The sequence below is a fragment of the Suricata suricatta genome, chromosome 1, assembly GCF_006229205.1.
Source record: "Suricata suricatta isolate VVHF042 chromosome 1, meerkat_22Aug2017_6uvM2_HiC, whole genome shotgun sequence".
NCBI classification, from domain to species: Eukaryota; Metazoa; Chordata; class Mammalia; order Carnivora; family Herpestidae; genus Suricata; species Suricata suricatta.
The window spans coordinates 6,380,103-6,399,322 of record NC_043700.1 but is presented as its reverse complement, the minus strand read 5'-3'; the positions used below and the strand labels follow the sequence as shown (position 1 = coordinate 6,399,322).

General features: G+C 39.7%; 1 protein-coding gene across 4 annotated transcripts; it reads right to left on the bottom strand.

Moving 5' to 3' along the window:
* Positions 1-4,022: 4,022 nt before the first annotated feature.
* On the bottom strand, positions 4,023-11,106 carry LOC115287484 (beta-defensin 130-like). 4 transcript variants are annotated; one of them, XR_003906503.1, is made up of 4 exons: positions 6,970-7,120; positions 4,871-4,933; positions 4,410-4,444; positions 4,270-4,319 (listed from the first exon to the last, which is right to left on the bottom strand). XR_003906503.1 is itself a non-coding variant. In XM_029933968.1 (2 exons), exons 1-2 carry the CDS (start codon positions 11,095-11,097, stop codon positions 4,138-4,140), a joined length of 240 nt encoding a protein of 79 aa, XP_029789828.1. In that variant the 5' UTR covers positions 11,098-11,106; the 3' UTR covers positions 4,023-4,137. The 4 variants fall into 4 exon arrangements, 1 of the variants encoding a protein (XP_029789828.1); XR_003906504.1 differs by lacking the exon at positions 6,970-7,120 and having other exon boundaries at positions 4,272-4,319; positions 4,527-5,307; XR_003906505.1 differs by lacking the exon at positions 4,871-4,933 and having other exon boundaries at positions 4,273-4,319.
* Between the last annotated feature and the right edge of the window lie 8,114 nt (positions 11,107-19,220).

Genomic DNA, 19,220 nt, shown 5'->3' with positions numbered 1-19,220 from the left:
ATTTTCTAGTTTGCTCTCACATGGGATTGAGTCTGCCCTGGAGATTGTGTCCTTTCAGCTAACACAGGGTCCCTTTCTTTTGTACATCCCCTTGTTGTCTCAAGGGGGTGCCTACACCTTACTCCTTTCACTCTCTACTCACCCACAGGTGTCCTACAGGCAGCTTAGGGGTAGGGTGTCTCCAGTTGATTCACAAGGGAGCTGACCAATTGTGGCTTGTGGTTCTTTTAATACTAAAGCTTTTCCTCAGTGTGTGAGAACCTGTTCCTCCAGTGTAACTTAGTTGTGGAAAACCACCTCCTAAATTGTTGTTCTTGGGACCTTCCAGATAGAGCTCTTTGAACTCATTAAAAATAATAACAATAATAATGTTAGTTTCAGGGATTGGAAGGCTAGTTCTAGGATGAAAGTAGGAAGAAACTAGATGCCCAGGGTCTCCTATGTCCCTCCACTTGCTTTTCTCACCCTTCAACACCCCTGCCCCCCGCCCAGTCACAGAGAATGAGTGAGGATAGCCACCCTCATGATAAATGCAAAAACTTGTGTAAGGGCTTTTTATATGCAAACGTATGTGATCCTCATAACAATTAATGAAGTAAATGCTATCCTTGCCCTTGTTTTTTTTTTTCCCAGAAAAGGATACTGAGGCGCAAAAGGGTCACACAAGCTACCCCATGTCACACAACTGGTAGGAATGGAGTTGAGATTTGAGTGCAGGCCGACTTCAGTCTGGCCCAGAGCCCGGGTATCACTCTGCACTGGTTCAGTGCTCTAAAGCTGTGTCACGTGAGTCGTTAGCCACATGTGGCTGTTTAACTTAAGATTAATTAAAATAAAACGTCATCTTTTCAGTCACTGGCCACATTTCAAATGCTCCATAGCCACATGCAGCTAGTGGACCATGCAGAAATAGAGACTTTTCATCATCATTGGAAATTCTACTAGACATTGCTGCCCTAGAATGTAGAGTCAAGTTTTTCTGATTTCAATTCACAGATGTTCTTTAATATTTTACTCATATTCTTTAATACTCCTTGCAACACGTCTGAAGTAATGGAGTAGCTAACTACTAGCATACAGTCTAGGAGCATATTAGTGAAGGGTAATTGCTCACCATCATTACCACTTCCAGAAAACATATTTGAATTATAATAAAATGTTAATATGTTCACTCTGAAATGACTGATGGAGATCACTTCCTACTCTTCTGGTGCATCTGGTCAGCACCGTGAGTGGGATCCAGTCGTGGTGCTCTGTCACTGCTCACTTGGGCAGTCAGACATTTCAAATGATGCCTCAGCTGGCTCTAACCGAGACGAGGGGCATAGGCTGTTCCTGTGAGTCCTTCTGAATCGAAGGAGAAGAGACAATCTGAAGTATCATTAATGTTCCAACCAATGCACTGTTGACAAAGGATGCTGGCTTCCATCATGGCTTATTGCGTTTTTCAATGGCTGTTAATTTCAAACTGTATTTTGTATGTGTTTCCAAGTTTGAAACCAGAGGCATATATATGCCTAGCAGCATTTTAAGTAATAATAAAGAGCCAAAGAGAAACCTTTGAAGAATTTATATGATCTAAAGCTCAGAAAGAACAAAAAAGAACTGAGGCTTTGGGAAAAACCATTTTTAGGGATGCAGACCATCCTTCACACCATTAATAAAATAAAATTCTAGTTGCCTGTGTCATTGCACTCTCTCCTCTTGGTATTGTTACTTATTTTAATCGGCGATGTCATTACAAAGGACTGTCTAGTGCTAATGCAATGTCCACATTTCAGCTTCATTAGCCATGAAGAAACTTTCTTTTAATTTTTTTCTAGCTAACATTTAATTTGTTTGCATAGGAGTAAACAGACAAGTTTGTTAAACAAATAAAGCTTTGACTCTCAGAAAATAATGGTAATTATAATACGTTCTATAACTTTTCACGTATAGTTTCTTCTGAATTGTCAAAGAAATCTGCTTTCCCATATATTCTTTTAAGAAGATTTTTAATTATTTATTTTGAGAGAGAGAGGCAGAGAGAGACCCCCAGGCAGGCTCTATGCTGTCAGCACAGAGCCCGGTGAGGAGCTTGAACTCACCAGCTGTAAGATCATGCCCCCATATATATTCTTTCAGTATTAATTGTATTTTGTGGCATTTTATTTATTTTAAACTGGTAACCTAGGTCTCATATAATAATATAATAACATGACTATGCATGATGATGGTTTCCTTCTCCTCTGGTGTTACAGCAACAAGAGAAACTGCTAGTGGCTGAAATCCGTTGGGTTTCACCATGTGTGTCCCAAGTGCTGTTTATACTTGACCTCATTCAATCCTTAACACAAGCCCAGAAGTTCAATTGTTTATTTTGCTCATTAACGAAGAAGAATGCTAAAGCAAATGAAGATTAAATAAGTAGTTCAGAGTCATGTGACTAATAAGCAAGGGAACCACAGTTTTAACTTAAATATGCCTGACTTGAGAATCTGCTCTCATAAACACGGGGTGTTAGGGACTGAAGTGTGGTCTCCTGGCCACACAGGGAGGAAGGGGGCTTTTGTACGTGACACATTTATGGTCTATGGACAACTGATATCTGCGTGAATAATAGAAACACAAATCCTACCGAATATTAGCAGGGATAACACACCTTCCTCTACTTGATCTTAGGCTTTATGTAAAGAAACGAAAAGCCTCAGGGCACCTGAGTGGCTCAGTCAATGACACGTCCAGCACTTGATCTTGGCTCAGGTCATGATCTCATGGTTTGTGAGTCTGAGCTCCTCGTCAGGCTGTGCACTGTCAGTGCTGAGCCTGCTTGGGGTTCTTTCTCCCTTTCTCTCTGTCCTTGCTCTCTCTCTCTCTCCCTCTCTCTCTCTCTCAAAATAAATAAACTTCAAAAAAAGTAAGGGGTGGCTGGATGGCTCAGTCAGGGTCAGTTCATTTTCTCACAGTATGTGAGTTCAAGCCCTGTGTGGGGTTCTGTGCTGACAGCTCAGAGTCTGGAGCCTGCTCTTCAGATTCTGTGGCTCCTTCTCACTCTCTGCCCCTCCCCTGCTCATGTGCTCGCTCGCTCTCTCTCTCTCTCTCTCTCTCTCTCTCTCTCTCTCAAACATGAATATTTTTAAAAAATTTTAATGTATAAAAAAACAAATGAAGAGCCTTGAATTTTGTTTGTGGGGTACTTGTTTCCATCTTTGTGCAAATCATGTCATGTAACATGCCTGGCCTCTTGCCCTTTAATTTGCTTTGCCGTAAAGTAGAAATGACCCAGAATTATTATTATGGTGGGATTTACTCGAGCCAGAAGGTGGACTTCTCTAATGTTGACATCTGGAAGGAACTACCGGGCATGCTGGCCTCTCAGCTCCTCTGGGCACAGAGCCTCCTAGCCGGGAACAGTTGTCCTGGCCTGCTCCGCCAGCTCTGTCTGATGGGAATGGCAGGCCAGCCCCGGTCCCATGTCACCTTGGCTGGTGCAGTGTGCCTGCGTCCCGGCGTCAGTGTCAGCCAGACCACTGGTTAGGAGACCTTCCTCCCCGTCTCTCAGGGAGGTCTCTCATCAGTAATGAGATGGTATCCGTACAGACGCAGGTGGTGAGGAAGGTTGATAATCCACTTGACATAATCAAACACTGCCTCTTGGTTATTACATATACATATTACATATTTACATATTTAAAATGTTTAACTTTATCATTCTTTTTTAATAATTTTTAAAATATTTATTCAGTTTTGAGAAGGGGGAGCAGGAGGGGTAGAGAGAGGGAGAGACACAGAAGGCAGGCTCCAGACTCTGAGCTGTCAGCACAGAGCCCAACGTGGGGCTTGAATTCATGAACCATGAGATCATGACCTTAACTGAAGTCGGATGCTAATCAACTGAGCCACTCAGGCACCCCTATCTTTCTTATTCAGAAAGGTTCTATAAATAGCTTTAGGGTATGAGATGCCTCTATCATGTACTTTGGTCTTACAGTTCCAAAGAGGCTTGCATGCACATCGAAAGAAATCCCCCAGTGATAAGGACGTGTGGATTTAGGGCATTTATTTCCAGTCAAGGGAGATAAACAAGCCAGGTTAAATAGTGAGCTTCACAACTCATCTGTGTGTTCTGGAGTTCGAAGGGCTTACAGTTCATTCCCACTAAGGAGATTTTGCTTTGGGAACTGGCGTTGCATAGGGATAAAATATCCACCACTTTCTACAACACTTTTTCTCTTCGCTGCATTCACCAATGGTATCGTCTGTGGAGGTGCAGCCTCCTTCTTTGCACACCCCTTTCAGAAGGACACACTGTTTCTTCCCCGGATCAATGCCAGTCCTTGCTGCACAGAGAGAGGTTGCATGTCATTAAATCAGCATCACATTAAATCACCATCAAATGATCAGTAATGCACATGAAGTAATACACTTACAGAAGATGGCCTTGGGATGGAAGAGATGGTGTCACCTACAGGAGAAGATCGGGCGCTTTAGCAAAAGTGTAGTGCCTTGTGAGGGGAGGAGGGGTAAGAGTGTAGGACTGCACAGACCTTGGTGTCGGTAGGCTGATTTCTAGAAGCTTTGAGAGAGTCGTCCTCATAGGGGGCAGTGCATTTTGAAATGGATCAATTCATTGGTGACGAGGGAGGCATCCTTGGTATTTAGTGCGTCAAGTACAAGGTTATTGGATTTCCTACCTTGTGCATTGTTCTGCCCCAATGCCAATAGTATCTTCAGTGAGAAGCACTGTTTCAAAGGCGGGTGTGCATCTTTCCCTCTCCCCATCTGTGCTGACCACCCCATCCATGCCTGCAGCATCCCTGTCCTGTGCAACGTGTTCTCACCTCTAGCACCTTTTATGGAAAGTGTACCAGTCCAACGGAGTCCGCCTTACCTAATCTCCCCACTGCGGGACTCTGCAGGGAATGCATTTTCTATGTTGTTCAGTGCCACTTATCTGCAGACACATGAAGAGAATTTCTCTTGAACGCTGAAACGTATTCTTCCTTAAATATATCTGTTTTCCTAATTCAGTGGGCCACTGAGATGTGCGTGACTAAGTACGGGCTCCAAGAGATCAGCTTCCTTCAGTCTTAGGTCCTTCCTATGGCCTTTCAAGCACAAGGGTTCTTCTTCCCTCTGTGCATCCTGGTGGATGTTACACAAAGGACACACTGTTCATGTTCATTAATAGATGTTAGTCCTTGAACCATCCTGCCAACCCACCTGTGTCTCACGTTGTCTTTCCCAACCTGGAACATACTAACCTTAAGTGGCTTCTTCGCTGCCTCACTTCTAACTCTTAACTAAAAGTTTGACCTCCTTTTTGGCTCTGATTATATTTAAACCTTATGTTTCTCCCTTCTGGAGAAAGATAAGAGCCAAAAAAGAAAACACAACCTTTTGTAACTGAATTTTCAGAACCCGTGTGAGACAGTTGTACCCTCACCAAAGGATCTGGTCTGGTGCCAGCTCGTGTCACACCCTGTGCGCAGGTTGGGGTATTGGGCAAAATCTTGTTGCGCTGTGTCTGCTTTGCCAGTTCTGGAGGATGAAGTATCTGTCTTTCGGGGAGAGACCTGAAGTTCTAATCAGATAATTGAGCAGGGCCCTGGCTTGGCTGCCTCGACTACACAGAGTGCAGGTTCGTGCTCAGCTGTGCAGTGGTGCTATAGATGGCTGCTTAGTTTTTCCTGCGATAACTTTGTTCCCTCAGTGTAACCTGTGCGGACGTTTTCTGGGTTTTTAATGAGGCCAAGGTCTCGAGTTCTTGGTATGGGGAAGGGCATAGTGAGAGGCAGTAGGGTAGTCTTGTCACCCGTTCTACTGGAAAGTTCAACTTCCTGACACGGTGTGTGGTCTGCGGTAGCACCAGTCTCTCTTCTTGGCAGATCCCTCTCACTTGAATTGAAAGGATCAGAGCAATTCATCTTCCCAGGGACGTGCCCTCTGCTAAGTATGAAGCTTAATTTCAGGCATTGTCATCCGAACAGGAAGCCAAAGAGTTATAGTCTCCCTTCCAACAGTGTCTGACATACATTTGTTGCTAGACACTGCTTTAAGTTAAGAAGGTAATATTAAATTACGTGGTTCAGAAGGAAAGGCATTTCTTCCTAGATATTGACACTTATTTTCCTTTATTGGAACAATAGTAGAAATACAGAGCGATAGAAGAGAATGATCTAGTAGATTTCAGAATTTATATGATATTAATATGTTATGATGGTAATATCGCATTTGTGAGAGAAGAGATGCATACTTAATAATTGCTGTTGAGTTAAGAAAATGTGGATGGTTATTACTTCCTGTGGTATCACACCATAAATTTCCATGGATGAAATGGGGAAACCTAAGAATAGCACTAAAAGAAAAGACCATGTAATGGAATGTACATCTAACCTCAAAAAGGACATGATTTTCTCAGCATTAGAACACATTGAGTTATTGGCTGTTCTATTTTTTCTGGTGATGGGGGGCAGGATTTCAATGAGTTGGGCTCTTCCTGGACCTCTATCTGCTAAGAAATAGATTGGCAGTTTTCTTTTCTGTAAATAATATAGAATTCAAGCTTTCTGGCTGGTTAAATATTATGTTATTCTCCAGAGTCAGTATAAGAATTCTACAATTTTCTTAATTCTCAGGGGGCTAATGAATTAATTTAAGAGTTATGCCCTTCTAACCCCTTTATGCCCCTACTCTCAAGAATATATGTGTGTGTTATATATTCTTTTCTAGGATTTCATGGATTCTTTTTCAGAGACATATGAATATATATGCTCATGCAGTGATTATTTAACATTCATTAGACTGTAGGTTGATAAACCAACATTTTCTTGTTTGAATTATATAATTTCTTTGGAGAAACTTCCTTCCTGAAAACAGTAGTCTTTTATATTTAATTTGTTTTGGTAAATGCCTTCAATAAAATTCTTCATGACCTCAGTACTCAATTCTCAAAAGAAATTTTAGGAGTAAAAGTTATTTAGTATTCACCAAATTTGAAGGTTATGAGGTCGATTTTAGACAGCCAGTAGATTTCGGATCCTTCAGGGTCACAGTAGGGATTGAAATCAGGATCTTGAAGACTGTGAGAGTATTAAATTGCTCAAACAGTTTAGCAGTTAACCATCAGCACCAAGAGGCAACTTCTAGCCCGCTAAATTCTAAAAGGAATTTCTTTGACCAAAGGGTTCTAGGCTTTATTTCATAATGTGTCTAAGAACATCTCAACTGCAAAAGTAAGGTATGTGACCTTCCTGTGTAGCTTCAATACCCTCTGATCGCAAGAGGCCTGGCCATTTGGAAGTTACTCACTCCTATGCAGACTTACAGGGTCTTTGTCTGACCCCATCCTCTTGGCATAACTGATTTGGGGGAAACAGAGGAGGGGTGACCTGTGGAAAGGACATGCCATGACTTGAAAGGCTTGCCTCTGACCGAGACTTGTCATGTCTGTGTGGCGGCTGACTCTGCCCCCAACTCCAATACCCTCCTATCCTTCACCGTTTCTCTTTTAAATTATGGTTATACCACAAAACATGAGGCCTACCCTCTTGAGCCTATAAGTGCTCAATGCGGTGTTGTTGCTGTCAGCACAGTGGGGCACCATCCCATTGGTCTCCAGAACTCATTCATCTTGTGTCACTCAGACTTTGCACGCACTGAACAGAGAAACTCCCCTCTTCTCCTTTCCCCTGGCTTCTGGCAACCGCTGTTCTACTCTCTGTTTCTAGAAGCTGGACTATTTTATGTACCTCCTATAAGTGGAATCATGCAGTCTCTGTCTTCTTTGGTTTATTTCCCTTAGCACAGTGTCCTCCAGGTCCCTCCCTCACGTCACTGGTGAAGTAGGGTCTGTTGTGCACCCTGCCCACCAGACCCACGTCTATTATCATTGTCCCCAGTGGCTTCTGCCTGCGTATTCAGAGTCCTTCGCATCTTCAGTGATGCTCTTTCCTCACCACTTTTGCTGGGTTTGTCTTACGCTTTGGAATCCTACCTTAATGAGTGTGGATCTTGGTGCCTAGAGTAGGAACTTGCTCTGGGGAGACTGTAGAAGGGGCCTTTTTCAAATCAAAGATGGAAGCCCAAAGGATGACAGAATTGGGGACAGTGCAAGGTCTCAAGTCCAAGGATGATCATGACCGAGAGAACCCCCACAGAGCAAGAACAGTCTTATTGACCATTAGGTCACAGTAATTATAAGATGGAAAAATTAGGAATTTTGATTTCCTAATTCCTTATGATTGTTTTTTATATTTTTTCTCTATTTTCACACAGTTGCTGGTGGTTTCTCGGGCTTAATTCATTGGGTTTACCTCAAAATAGGATTCCCCCAAGATTAGAAAAGAGGGAAGCTACTATTAACCTGAAACCTCCTCTGCAGTGGAACCAGGAAGAGAGACACAGAGGGCAGGATCACTGAAATGGTGACACAAAGGGAAAGTGCGTCAAGAACCATTCCAGGCTTGCAGCCTGCTGAGAGCCCATAGATAAGCCTGGGCTGGGTGCACAAATTGTGACCCCCTGTGTGGTTTAGATATTAGTAATCTCTGTTACCCATGTGTGAATTCTGGTTGTCTTGCCCTCCTCGCTTGTTCTTAAGATGTCCCCCCACAAACTCAGTGCTGTTGCCCGCTTGGACTTGCACAGAATCCCATGCGGTGCCCGGCACACTTTCTGGTATGAACTAGTGCTCTTGTACAGGGGCCTTCTTGCAGTTCCTTGAGCTTGCTGTGCTTTCTTCTACATCAGGGACTTTGCACTGGCTTCTTCCTTTACCAGGGTGTTGACTACTTCTTGCAAGGGATTCATTAGCTAACACTTCTCTTTCTCTGTTGGGCATGCTTCAAGGAAGTCTCTGACATTTCAAACAAGCCAATGACCGCATGTTCTAGGCACTTGTAATGCTCTGTTCCTCTCCATTGTCCTTATTAATGTTTATAATTATATATTAGTTTGTGTAATCATTTGACAAATATCTGTCTTTTATATCATGGGAAGATACTTTATTTTGTTTCTCACTGTATCCTGGGTGGTTTTGAAATGCACAGTGTTTGTACACTAAGAGGTTCTCAATAATTTTTGTTACCGTTGAATGCAATAAGGTAGTCTTTGACCCTATACACGTTTTCTCTCTCCTATTCCTTCTAAAATCTGTTGGCTTTGGCCTATTTTTTTTTTTTACTGTCTAGTATCTACAACTGACTTACTTTGGGATGTACTGTTGTATTTGTGGGTATCTAGTCTTGTCATTACTGTATTACCCTCTCTAAATGTTAGGTTTAGATGACCTAGAATCCTGCTTTCCCCTGACTTATTTCTTACCTTTGGTCTAGGACAAGCTTTGTTCTCAATTTGCTTCCTGCCCTTGCCATGTCCCTTTTCCCACTAGAATGGTGGCTTTTGGCTAAACTTTACTTCAAGGAGATCTATCCCTCATTAACCTTTTTTTTTTTTTAAAGAGATCCAGGTCCTAACATGGGCTATGACTTTGGGAGGAGACAGTGATTTATGTTGAACTGAATTTAGTTCTGGTAGGGGAATGCAAGCATGAGCAAAACCTGTTCATTCATCAACCGTGCAGGTGTAATTCTCTGGTGGCAAATGCTTTCAGCTATCTGAGAACTTATAGCCATTTATCAAATTTTAGGGAACACAGATCAAAAAAATCTAAAGACTACTGTTAATAGTTCAATAATAATGCCAGAACATTTATCCCATTTGACATGCTTACCTCATACACTGAAGGAAAGAATTTGGAGGTAAGTGAAATAAGATGTTCCACAGACATTTTGTCTTCCAAAAGAAGAAATCTAAGAATCTCCTTAGATTCCTCAGTATTTAGTTAAGAAATATTGAGGTAAAAAGCCCAGCAGAGATCAGGGTTACCAGTTTATGAGCTATCCAAACCTACAGATTGATGGAAACAACACTGACCCAGATTGAAGATGGCTCTAGGTGCCAGTTGCCACTACCTGTGTGACCTCAGTAAAATCATATTCTTTATGTGGACACAGATTCTGTTATCTGTAAAATTAAAGAATTAACCATTAAATTGCCTTTGGATGTTAATCCATGATCGTTGTGCGATTATACATTAGATGTCAGTACAATTATGTCTCTGTACAGCTCTGTCTTTTTCTGAAAGAATTCAGAACCAAATGAGAATTACATCAACTCCTTCATTTGGAGACAACTGTATGTCAGGTAGATGCCAAGATATCCACAGAGTAGGCATTGATCAAACAAGTGAGTATCATTGATTATAAAGAATCTTAGAGATGAACCAACAAAGAAAGAGAGTTACCCAGACCTGATCTGTATTCAGTGACCACAGACATAATGTTGAGATTTGTGAACATCCTGTCATTAACAGTAGGGTGAGGAATTTTATCAGTTATTACAAGGATCTGGTTGGACCAGACTGAAGATGACCGCATTCCCCCTTTTCCTTTGATTCTACATTTTAGTATTCAAACTTTTGAATCATGCGTCCTAAGAATATAATTCATATTCTTAAAATGCTTTCTTCATATTTTGCCTTATGCTTAAAATTTTGTCATTGATGTTTTATTCCACTGTTCATGCTTTTTCCAAATTCCCCTGCTCCCTGTTTGTTTGTTTGTTTTTATAACTTGATGCAACCTTTTTGTGTGGAGCTCTCTCTTAGGCACCTAACTTCTCCAATAAACTCTACATCACTTCCATTCACTAACCAAGTTTGAACCCATGGTCATTTACACTCACCTTTATGGAGATTGGGGCCCTGACTAAGGCTACTTAATTTCTTTGCTCAGCCTTAAGTCACATGTCATAACCGCTCCAGCTCTGTCTTAATTTGAGCCAGACTTTCTAACCATGAATCTCTTGGATCCCATTTTCTGTTGTTGGAAGTCTGCATCCTGCTTTGCAATGTTGGCTTCATCAGTTCTAAAGGAGATGATCATGATGGACTTCTGAATTCCTAAGGCTGTGCAGTAGGGTCTGAGTTAAAATGGCCACAGTATAATCAAGCATCCCAGTAGACCTCCTAAGAAACCTACAAGTATTCACCATCTTACCTTTTGGTATTATAGTCACAAAGATGAGGAGAACAGAAAGAAGAGAATGGAGTCTCATGATGGCATGCCCAGTAGAAAGGTGAATGATCAGGGGTAGTGGAACACAGGGCCTTATATTTACTTCTGGGAGACTGAGGTTCCTTGTGGTCAGTGAAGCTTATCAAGTAGGAAAATAAAACAGCTTCCGTTGGAATATTTCCAAACCCCAGAGTCTCTAAATTTGGTGACAAATTAACCTAATGGTAGGAAACCAGATGGTTAACCCTCTACTTTTTCTATGGGTTCTCAAATTCCCCAGAGGTCAGTGCCTTTGGCCAACTGTCTTTTGAAGGAGGCCAGGAAGTAAGGTCATGTGAGTGTAAAGTCTTTATTACCAAAAGTAGTCTGACTTTCAAGGGAACTCTTCTACAAAATACACTATTTTCTACAATAAGGATCAGAGAAATGCCTAAGGATCATTTAAAAATAAAATAGAAGGGGGCGCTTGGGTGGCTCACTTGGTTGAGCCTCCAACTCTTGACTTCAGCTCAGGTCATGATCTTGCGGTTTGTGGGTTTGAAACCCATGCTGGGCTCTGTACTGACAGCATGGAGCCTGCTTGGGATTCTCTCTCCGTCTCTCTCTCTGCCCCTATTTCTCTCTGTCTGTCTCTATGTCTGTCTGTCTGTCTGTCTCTCTCTCTCTCTGTGTCACTCACTCTCTCTGTCTCTCTCTCAAAATATTTTTTTAATTTGTATTTTTAAGTTACTCCTGAAAGGAGAGACTAGTGTCACTTATGTACAATGTTCTTAATAGTATCTGGAAGGTAAATAGGCTTAGGTCACACTGAAAACTAACATTTTCTCCTCTATTATTAATCCTTTATATAACATTCCCATGTGACAAGGATGGTGAGATCAAGGAACTTAAAAATTGAACATTAAGAACACACTATTTATTTGGTAACCATTTATTGTTGAAAGATGATATGCATACAGCTTCAAGAGACATCCTAACCTCTCATCCTGCCCCACCATATAGAAACAAAATACTGGAAATCTGAGAACTAGCCTTTGGCTAAGAGTCAATTGACCTAAAACCAAATCATCTAAAGCTAATTTACCTACTGATCAATGGCTTAATGATACATGTGTCTAAATTCATTTATGTTTTCATTTACAAACTGTCATGAGTGATACCAGCCTTTTAGAGAAAAATTCTATATACTTTTATATCTCCTGTTTTGGCTACTTTTGATCATTTTCATGTTTGTTATTAATGGGTTATTATTTACTTTTAATAACTGACATTTAACATGCCTCATTTGAAGATGGGCAATGTGTTGATATGATGCACTTATATGTTGCAGTATGATTACCACTATAGTGTTAGATAATACTTCCATCAGATCACATAATTATCCTATTTTTCTTGTGGTGAGAACAGCTAAGATCTAGTCTGTAAGTAACTTTGAAGTTCATGATATAGTATTATTGACTATAATCACTAACCTGTGCATTAAATCTCCAGAACATAGTTACTAGTTCTAAGTTTGTTCCCTTAAGTAATATCTCCCCACTTCCCCAGCCTGCAGCCCCTGGTTTATGTGTTCAATTTATTTCTTTATTTATTTAATGTTCATTTATTTTTGAGAGAGACAGAGAGACAGAGCATGAGCAGGGGAAGGGCAGAGAGAGGGAGACACAGAAGCGGAAGCAGCTCCAGGCTCTAAGCTGTCAGCACAGAGCCCAATCCAGGGCTGGAACTCACAAATCATCAGATCATGATCCGATCCAAAGTCGGATGCTTAACTGACTAAGCCACCCAGGCAGCCCTCTTTTGTTTTTATCTTTATTTATTTTTGAGAAATAAAGAAAGAGAATAAATAAAGGAAGAGGCAGAGAGAGAGAGAGAGAGAGAGGGAGACAGCAAGTCCCAAGCAGGCTCCATGTTGCCAGTGCAGAACCCATCACAGAGCTTAATCTCATGAACTGTGAGATCATGACCTGAGCCAAAATCAAGAGTCAGAGACTCTACCAACTAAGCCACCCAGGTGCCCCACAAATAGCAGGATTTAATTTTTCTCATGACCAAATAATATTTCATTGTCTGTGTATTATACATACAATGTATATATATCACATATTCTTTATGTGTTTACTGTTGATGGACATTTAGGTTGCTTCTGTATCTTTTTTATTATGAAAAATGCTGCAATAGACATGGGAGTGGAGATGTCTCTTCATTTCTTTTGGATATAGACCCAGAAGTGGGATTACTAGATCATATTTGTTTCTATTTTTAACTTTTTGAGGAACCTCCACACTGTTTCCATGGCGGCTGAACCATTTTGCATTCTGCCAGCAGTACGAGCTCCCCCTTTTCTCCTCATCTTGGCCAATGCTTGTTATCTCTTGTTTGCTTGTTTTTAATTTTTTAATGTTTATTTATTTTTGAGACAGACACAGAGCACAGGCAGGTGAGGAGCAGAGAGAAAGGGAGGCACAGAATCTGAAGCAGGCTCTGGTCTATGAGCTGTCAGCAGAGAACTCAGTGGAGGGCTTGAACCCACAAACTGTCAGATCATGACCTGAGCCAAAGTCAGATTCTTAACCAACTGAGGCACCCAGGCGCCCCTTGTTTGTTTGTTTGTTTGTTTGTTTAAAGTTTGTTTATGTTTTAGAGAGAGAAAGAGAGGACTCTAGCAGGGGAGGAGCAGAGAAGGAGGGGGGAGAGAATCCCAAGCAGGTTCCATGCTGTCAACATGATTCCCCATGTGGGACTTGAACTGATGAACCATGAGATTATGACCTGAGCCAAAATCCAGAGATGGATGCTAAAACGATGGAGCCATCCAGATGCTCCCTTGTCTTCTTGATGACAGCCACTGTCATAGGTGATATCTCACTGTGGTTTTGATTTACATTTCCTGATGATTAGTGATGCTGAGAATCTTTGCATGTACCTGTTGGCCATTTATATATCATCTTTGGGAAAAAATGTCTGTTCAATTCCTCTGCTCATGTTTTCAATCCAGTTGCTGAATTTTTTCTGTTATTGAATTGAATGAGTTCCTTGTATATATTTATGTGGATACATATTAACCCCTTATCTGACATATGCATTTACAATAGCACCAAAACCAAATATAATGTAAAACTTTTGGCATAAAAAATAAACACAGAAGGGCGCCTGGATGGCTTAGTTGGTTAGGCATCCAACTTCGGCTTAGGTCATGATCTCATGGTTTATGAGTCTGAGCCCCACATGGGGTTCTCTGCTGTCAGTGCAGAGCCCGGTTCGGATTTGCAAATATTTCCCCCATTCCATAGGTTGCCTTTTCATTTTGTTGATTATTTCTTTTGCTGGGTAGAGCTTTGTAGTTTAATGTGGTTCCACTTGTTGGCTTTTTGCCTTTGTTGCTTGTACTTTTGGTGTCACATCCAAAAAAGGCACTGCCAAGACAAATGTCAAGGCACTTTTCTCAGGAATTTCACAGTATCTGGTATTGTTTGAAGTCTTTAGTCCCTTTGAGGTAATTTTTGAGTGGTGTAAGATAGGAGTCCAGCTTCATTGTTCTCCATGTGGCTGTCCAGTTTTTCTCAATACCATTTGTTGAATTATCATTTTCCAATTGAGTGTTCTTGGCTTTCTTCTTAAATATTGGTTGACTTTATATCCAGGGGGTTATTTCTGGACTCTGTATTCTCTTTCATTAGTCTCTGTGTATATTTTTTTTAAATATTTTTAAATGTTTATTTATTTTTAAGAGAGAGAAGGAGTGGGAGAGGGGCAAAGAAAGAGGAGGGCAGAGGATCTGAACTGGGCTCTGCACTGACAGCAGAGAACCCCATGTGGGACTCAAACTCATAAACCATGAGATCATGACCTAAGCCGAAGTTGGATGCCTAACCAACTAAGCCATCCAGGCGCCCTTCTGTGTTTATTTTTTATGCCAAAAGTTTTACATTATATTTGGTTTTGGTGCTATTGTAAATAGAATCATTTTCTGTTTCAGATAATTTTTGTTGGTGCTTAGAAATGGAACTACTATGTTGATTTTGTATCCTCCAACTTTACTGAATTTGTTAACTAGATCTAACAGTTTTTCGGCAGAGTCTCCAGGATTTTCTGTATATATAATCATGTCATCTGTGAATAGAGATAATTTTATTTCTTCCTTTCCAATTCTTTTTTTTTTTTCTTGCCTGATTGCTCTGGCTAGGACTTCTAGTACTGTGTTGTAAATGAGTGGAGAAAGTGGGCACCCTTATCTGGTTCCTGATCTTAGGGGGAAGAGCTTGCAACCTTTCATCATGGAGTATGAGATTAGCTGTGGGTTTGTCATATATAGTCTTTATAATGTTGAGGTCCTTTCTCTCTATACCTAATCTGTTAAGAGGGTTTTTTTATTAATCATGAATGGATATAAAATTTTGACAAATACTTTTTCATCTATTGAGATGATCATATGATTTTTATCTTTCATTCTATTAATATGATGTGTTACATCTATTAATTTGCATATCATGAACCATGCCTGCATCCCAGGGAGAAATCCCATGTGACTATGGTGGATGATCCTTTTAATGTTCTGCTGAATTCAATTTGCTGGTATTTCTTTAAAATTTTTGGATCTATGTTCCCCAGGGATATTGTCCTAAAGTCTTCTTTTATTATAGTGTTATTTTCTGGCTTTGATATCAGGGTAATGCTGACCTTGTTAAATGAGTTTGGGGATATTCCCTCCTCCTCAATTTTTTAGAAGAGTTAGGAAAGATTGTCATTAATTTTTCTTTAAATGTTTGGTAAAAATCACCAGTAAAGTCAACAGGTTATAGGTTTTCTTCATTTGATTACTGATTCAATGTGCTTACTAATAATTGCTTTGTTAAGATTTTCTATTTCTTCCTAATTCAGACTTGGTGGGTTATATGTTTCTAAGAATTTATTCATTTCTTCTATGTTGTCCGGGTTTGTAGAGTATAGTTGTCGTAGTAGCCTCTATGATTCTTTTTATTTCTGTATTTCCAGTTGTAATGTCTCCTCTTTCATTTATAATTTTGTTGATGGGTTCTCTCTCTTTTTCCCCATTTAGTTCAGGGAAGCTTTATCAATTTTGTTTATCTTTTCAAGGAAGCAATGTGGAGAGCGGCAAAGACTCAGCTGCTTGGCCATTTGCTAGCCGGATTTGTCACTCCCTGGGAGTTGCAGAATGGGCAGGGGAGCGCCACTCCCTGTCAGAGGAGAAGCCAGAAGATCAAAGATCAACCGCCTGCCGTCAGGGTAGCATCAGCCCCTCAGGCGCTGTGCTAACACACTTTGGTCTGGTTCCCTTTTTTTCTCCAGTCTTAATCCCTTAACCCTGTTTCCTAGCAACTGACCTAGGTCAGCTGCCTTGTTTCCCCGCCTTGAAACCTTTATAAGAGACAGTTTTCTGAATAAATCTCTCTCTCTTTCACCTGATCGGAAACCAGGAGTTGTGTCTTTACTCTCTGTGCGTCCCTTTTCCTGCCCTTTTTCTCCCTCCCTCAGGAAAAGAACCCACGAGGACTCTCCACCCTGCAGGTCGGGGTGGATGAGACAGGTACCGCCGAACGCCGGGGACGAGCGCTCCAGGACCGGCCTCCGGGTTAAGACAAAGCAACCCTCAGTTTGGTTAATCTTTTCTATTGTTTTCCTGTTCTCTGTTTCACTTGTCTATGCCCTAAGCTTTATTATTTCCTTCCTTCTGCTAACTTTGGGGTTCCTTTTTTAGTTCCTCTAGGCATGAAGTTAGATTGTTTATGTGAGTTCTTTCTTGTTTATTGCTATGAACTTCCTTGTTAGAACTGCTTTTGCCATATTCTCTAAGTTTTCTTGTGTTGTGTTTCCATTTTGTTTTTCTCAAGATATTTTTTATATTTCCCCTTTAATTTCTTCTTTGATCCTTGACCATTCAGGATAATATTGTTTAACTGCTCTGTATTCATCAGTTTTTCTCCTAATACTGATTTCTAGTTTTATGCCATTGTGATCAGAGATCAGAGAAGATATTTGGTATGTTTTCAATCTTCTTGAACTTGCCAATACTAACTTGTTTTATGGCCTAATATATGGTATGCCAATAAATGTTCCTTGTGCACCTGAAGAGAATGTGTATTCTGCTGTTGTCAGATGGAATGTTCTATATATGTCTGTTAGGTCCAGGTAGTCTATAGTATCGTTCAAATCCACCATTTCCATATTGATTCTCTATATCGATGATCTATCCGTCATTAAGAGTGGGATATTAAAGCTCCAAACTTACTGTCTCACTATTTATTTCTCCTTTTAGTTTGATTAGTTCTTGCTGTATTGCTGTATGTATTTTGGTGCTTTGATCCTGACTGCTTAAAAATTTATAGCATTTATATCTTTTTGATAGACTGACCTATTTATCATTATATAATGACTTTCTTTGTCTTTCTAAACCATTTTTAAAGTCTACTATACATTAGTAAGCATTTCACTAACCAAAAGAAATCTGAAAAGGATTTTCACTTTTACACAAAAAGCCATTCCTGTACTAATGTAGGTCTTTCATAAAAGGAAAAGTAGTATAATGTGATATTTTGAAAAGAAGGGGTTATTCTTTACTTACACCATTTTAGCTTATGAAGGTTTTCATAGGAATGCTCTATTTTTGGATAGTAGGGGGAAACATGTAACTCATTTAAAATAAACAAATATCTTGAAATACCCAAAGTCCCAAAGTTTACAGAAGAAGTTATAGGTAACATGAGCAGTCCTATATTTATTAAAGAAATCTAATGTGCAATTTAAAGCATTTCAGCGAAGAAAATTCCAGACCAGATAGTGTCATTGATACGAGTATTCCTTCAAGCATTTAAAGAATAAATAATACCAATTTTGCAAAAATCTTCCAAAAATTAGATGAGAGAAAACCAATGAACTAATTTTGTTTTGTTTTATTTTTTTGAGGCCAATTGTATATTAATCCAAAATAAGAAAAAGTCTTTCCAAGAAAATAAAATTTTAAATGGAATATCATCTTATTAATGTGTTATTTATAAAATTTTAGCAAATTTAAACCATCAATGTATCAAGAGGATATTATAATATAACCAAATGGAGTATTTTCTAGGAATACAAGATTGTTACAACATTCAAAATTAATGTTGATTTACTATATACATATATTAAAATTATTATATTTCCACATATCAACAGACTGAGAAAAGAGAAAACATTTAATCATCCCCACACAGACAGAACCAAGAGTTGACAACATCAATATCCATTTATGATTAATAGCTCAGCAAACTAGTAAATAAAGAAGGATTTACCGACCTGATAACAATATCTATGAAAAACGTCAAGCAACAATCTTATGTCTGTAGGTCTTGTGCTGTGTAATAAGGCAAGGAAAATAAATAACATTTATACACATCAGAAGCAATGAAATAAACTACGTAATTCATGGATGATGGTGTGTCATTTTCTACGTAGAAAATCTTAAAGAACACCAAAGAGCTACTAGAATAATTAGTGGGCTTAGTAAGTTTGCAAGACATAGTATATAAGTCAATTGTATTTACCTATGCAAGCAATGGGCAACCGAAAACTGAAACAAAGCCTGAAATAATTAGGGATAAATCTAAAACTATGCAAGATTTATATCGTGAAAACTATGAAACACTAACGTAAGGAATTACGTAAGACCTAAAGGAATGGTAGGGCATACAGTGTTCGTGCAATTAAAGACTGATTATAGCCAAGATCTCAGTTCTCCCAATATTGACCTATATATCTGATATAATGTCAACCAAAATCCCAGCACAATCTTAATTTTTTAAGAAATTGATAAGCTGATTATAAAGGTTTTTTTTTACTGAAATACAAAGGTATACAATAGCCAAACCTTTGAAAAAGAACAAGAATATTGGAAGACTCATACTATCTATTTTTGAAACTTACTATAAATCTATAGTATCAAGATAGTATAGTTTTGATGTCAGGATAGACATATAGATAATAGGACAGAACAGAATACAGACAGACCCACAAAAATGCAGTCAGTTGAAATTTGATAGTGATCCTGCTATGGTCTGAACATTTGTGTTCCCCCCAAATTCATATCTTGAAATCCTAACACTGCGGGGTGCCTGGGTGGCTCAGTTGGTTGAGCGTCTGGCTTCGGCTTAGGTTATGATCTCACAG

Bases quoted from the DNA above. Each gene is read 5' to 3' on its own strand.
- LOC115287484 (XM_029933968.1), bottom strand. From the start codon at position 11,097: ATGAGACTCCATTCTCTTCTTTCTGTTCTCCTCATCTTTGTGACTATA. The intron at 4,320-11,039 runs GTAAGATGGTGA...CTCTCTGTGCAG, and splicing joins TGTGACTATAATACCAAAAG to CAAGGACTGGCATTGATCCG.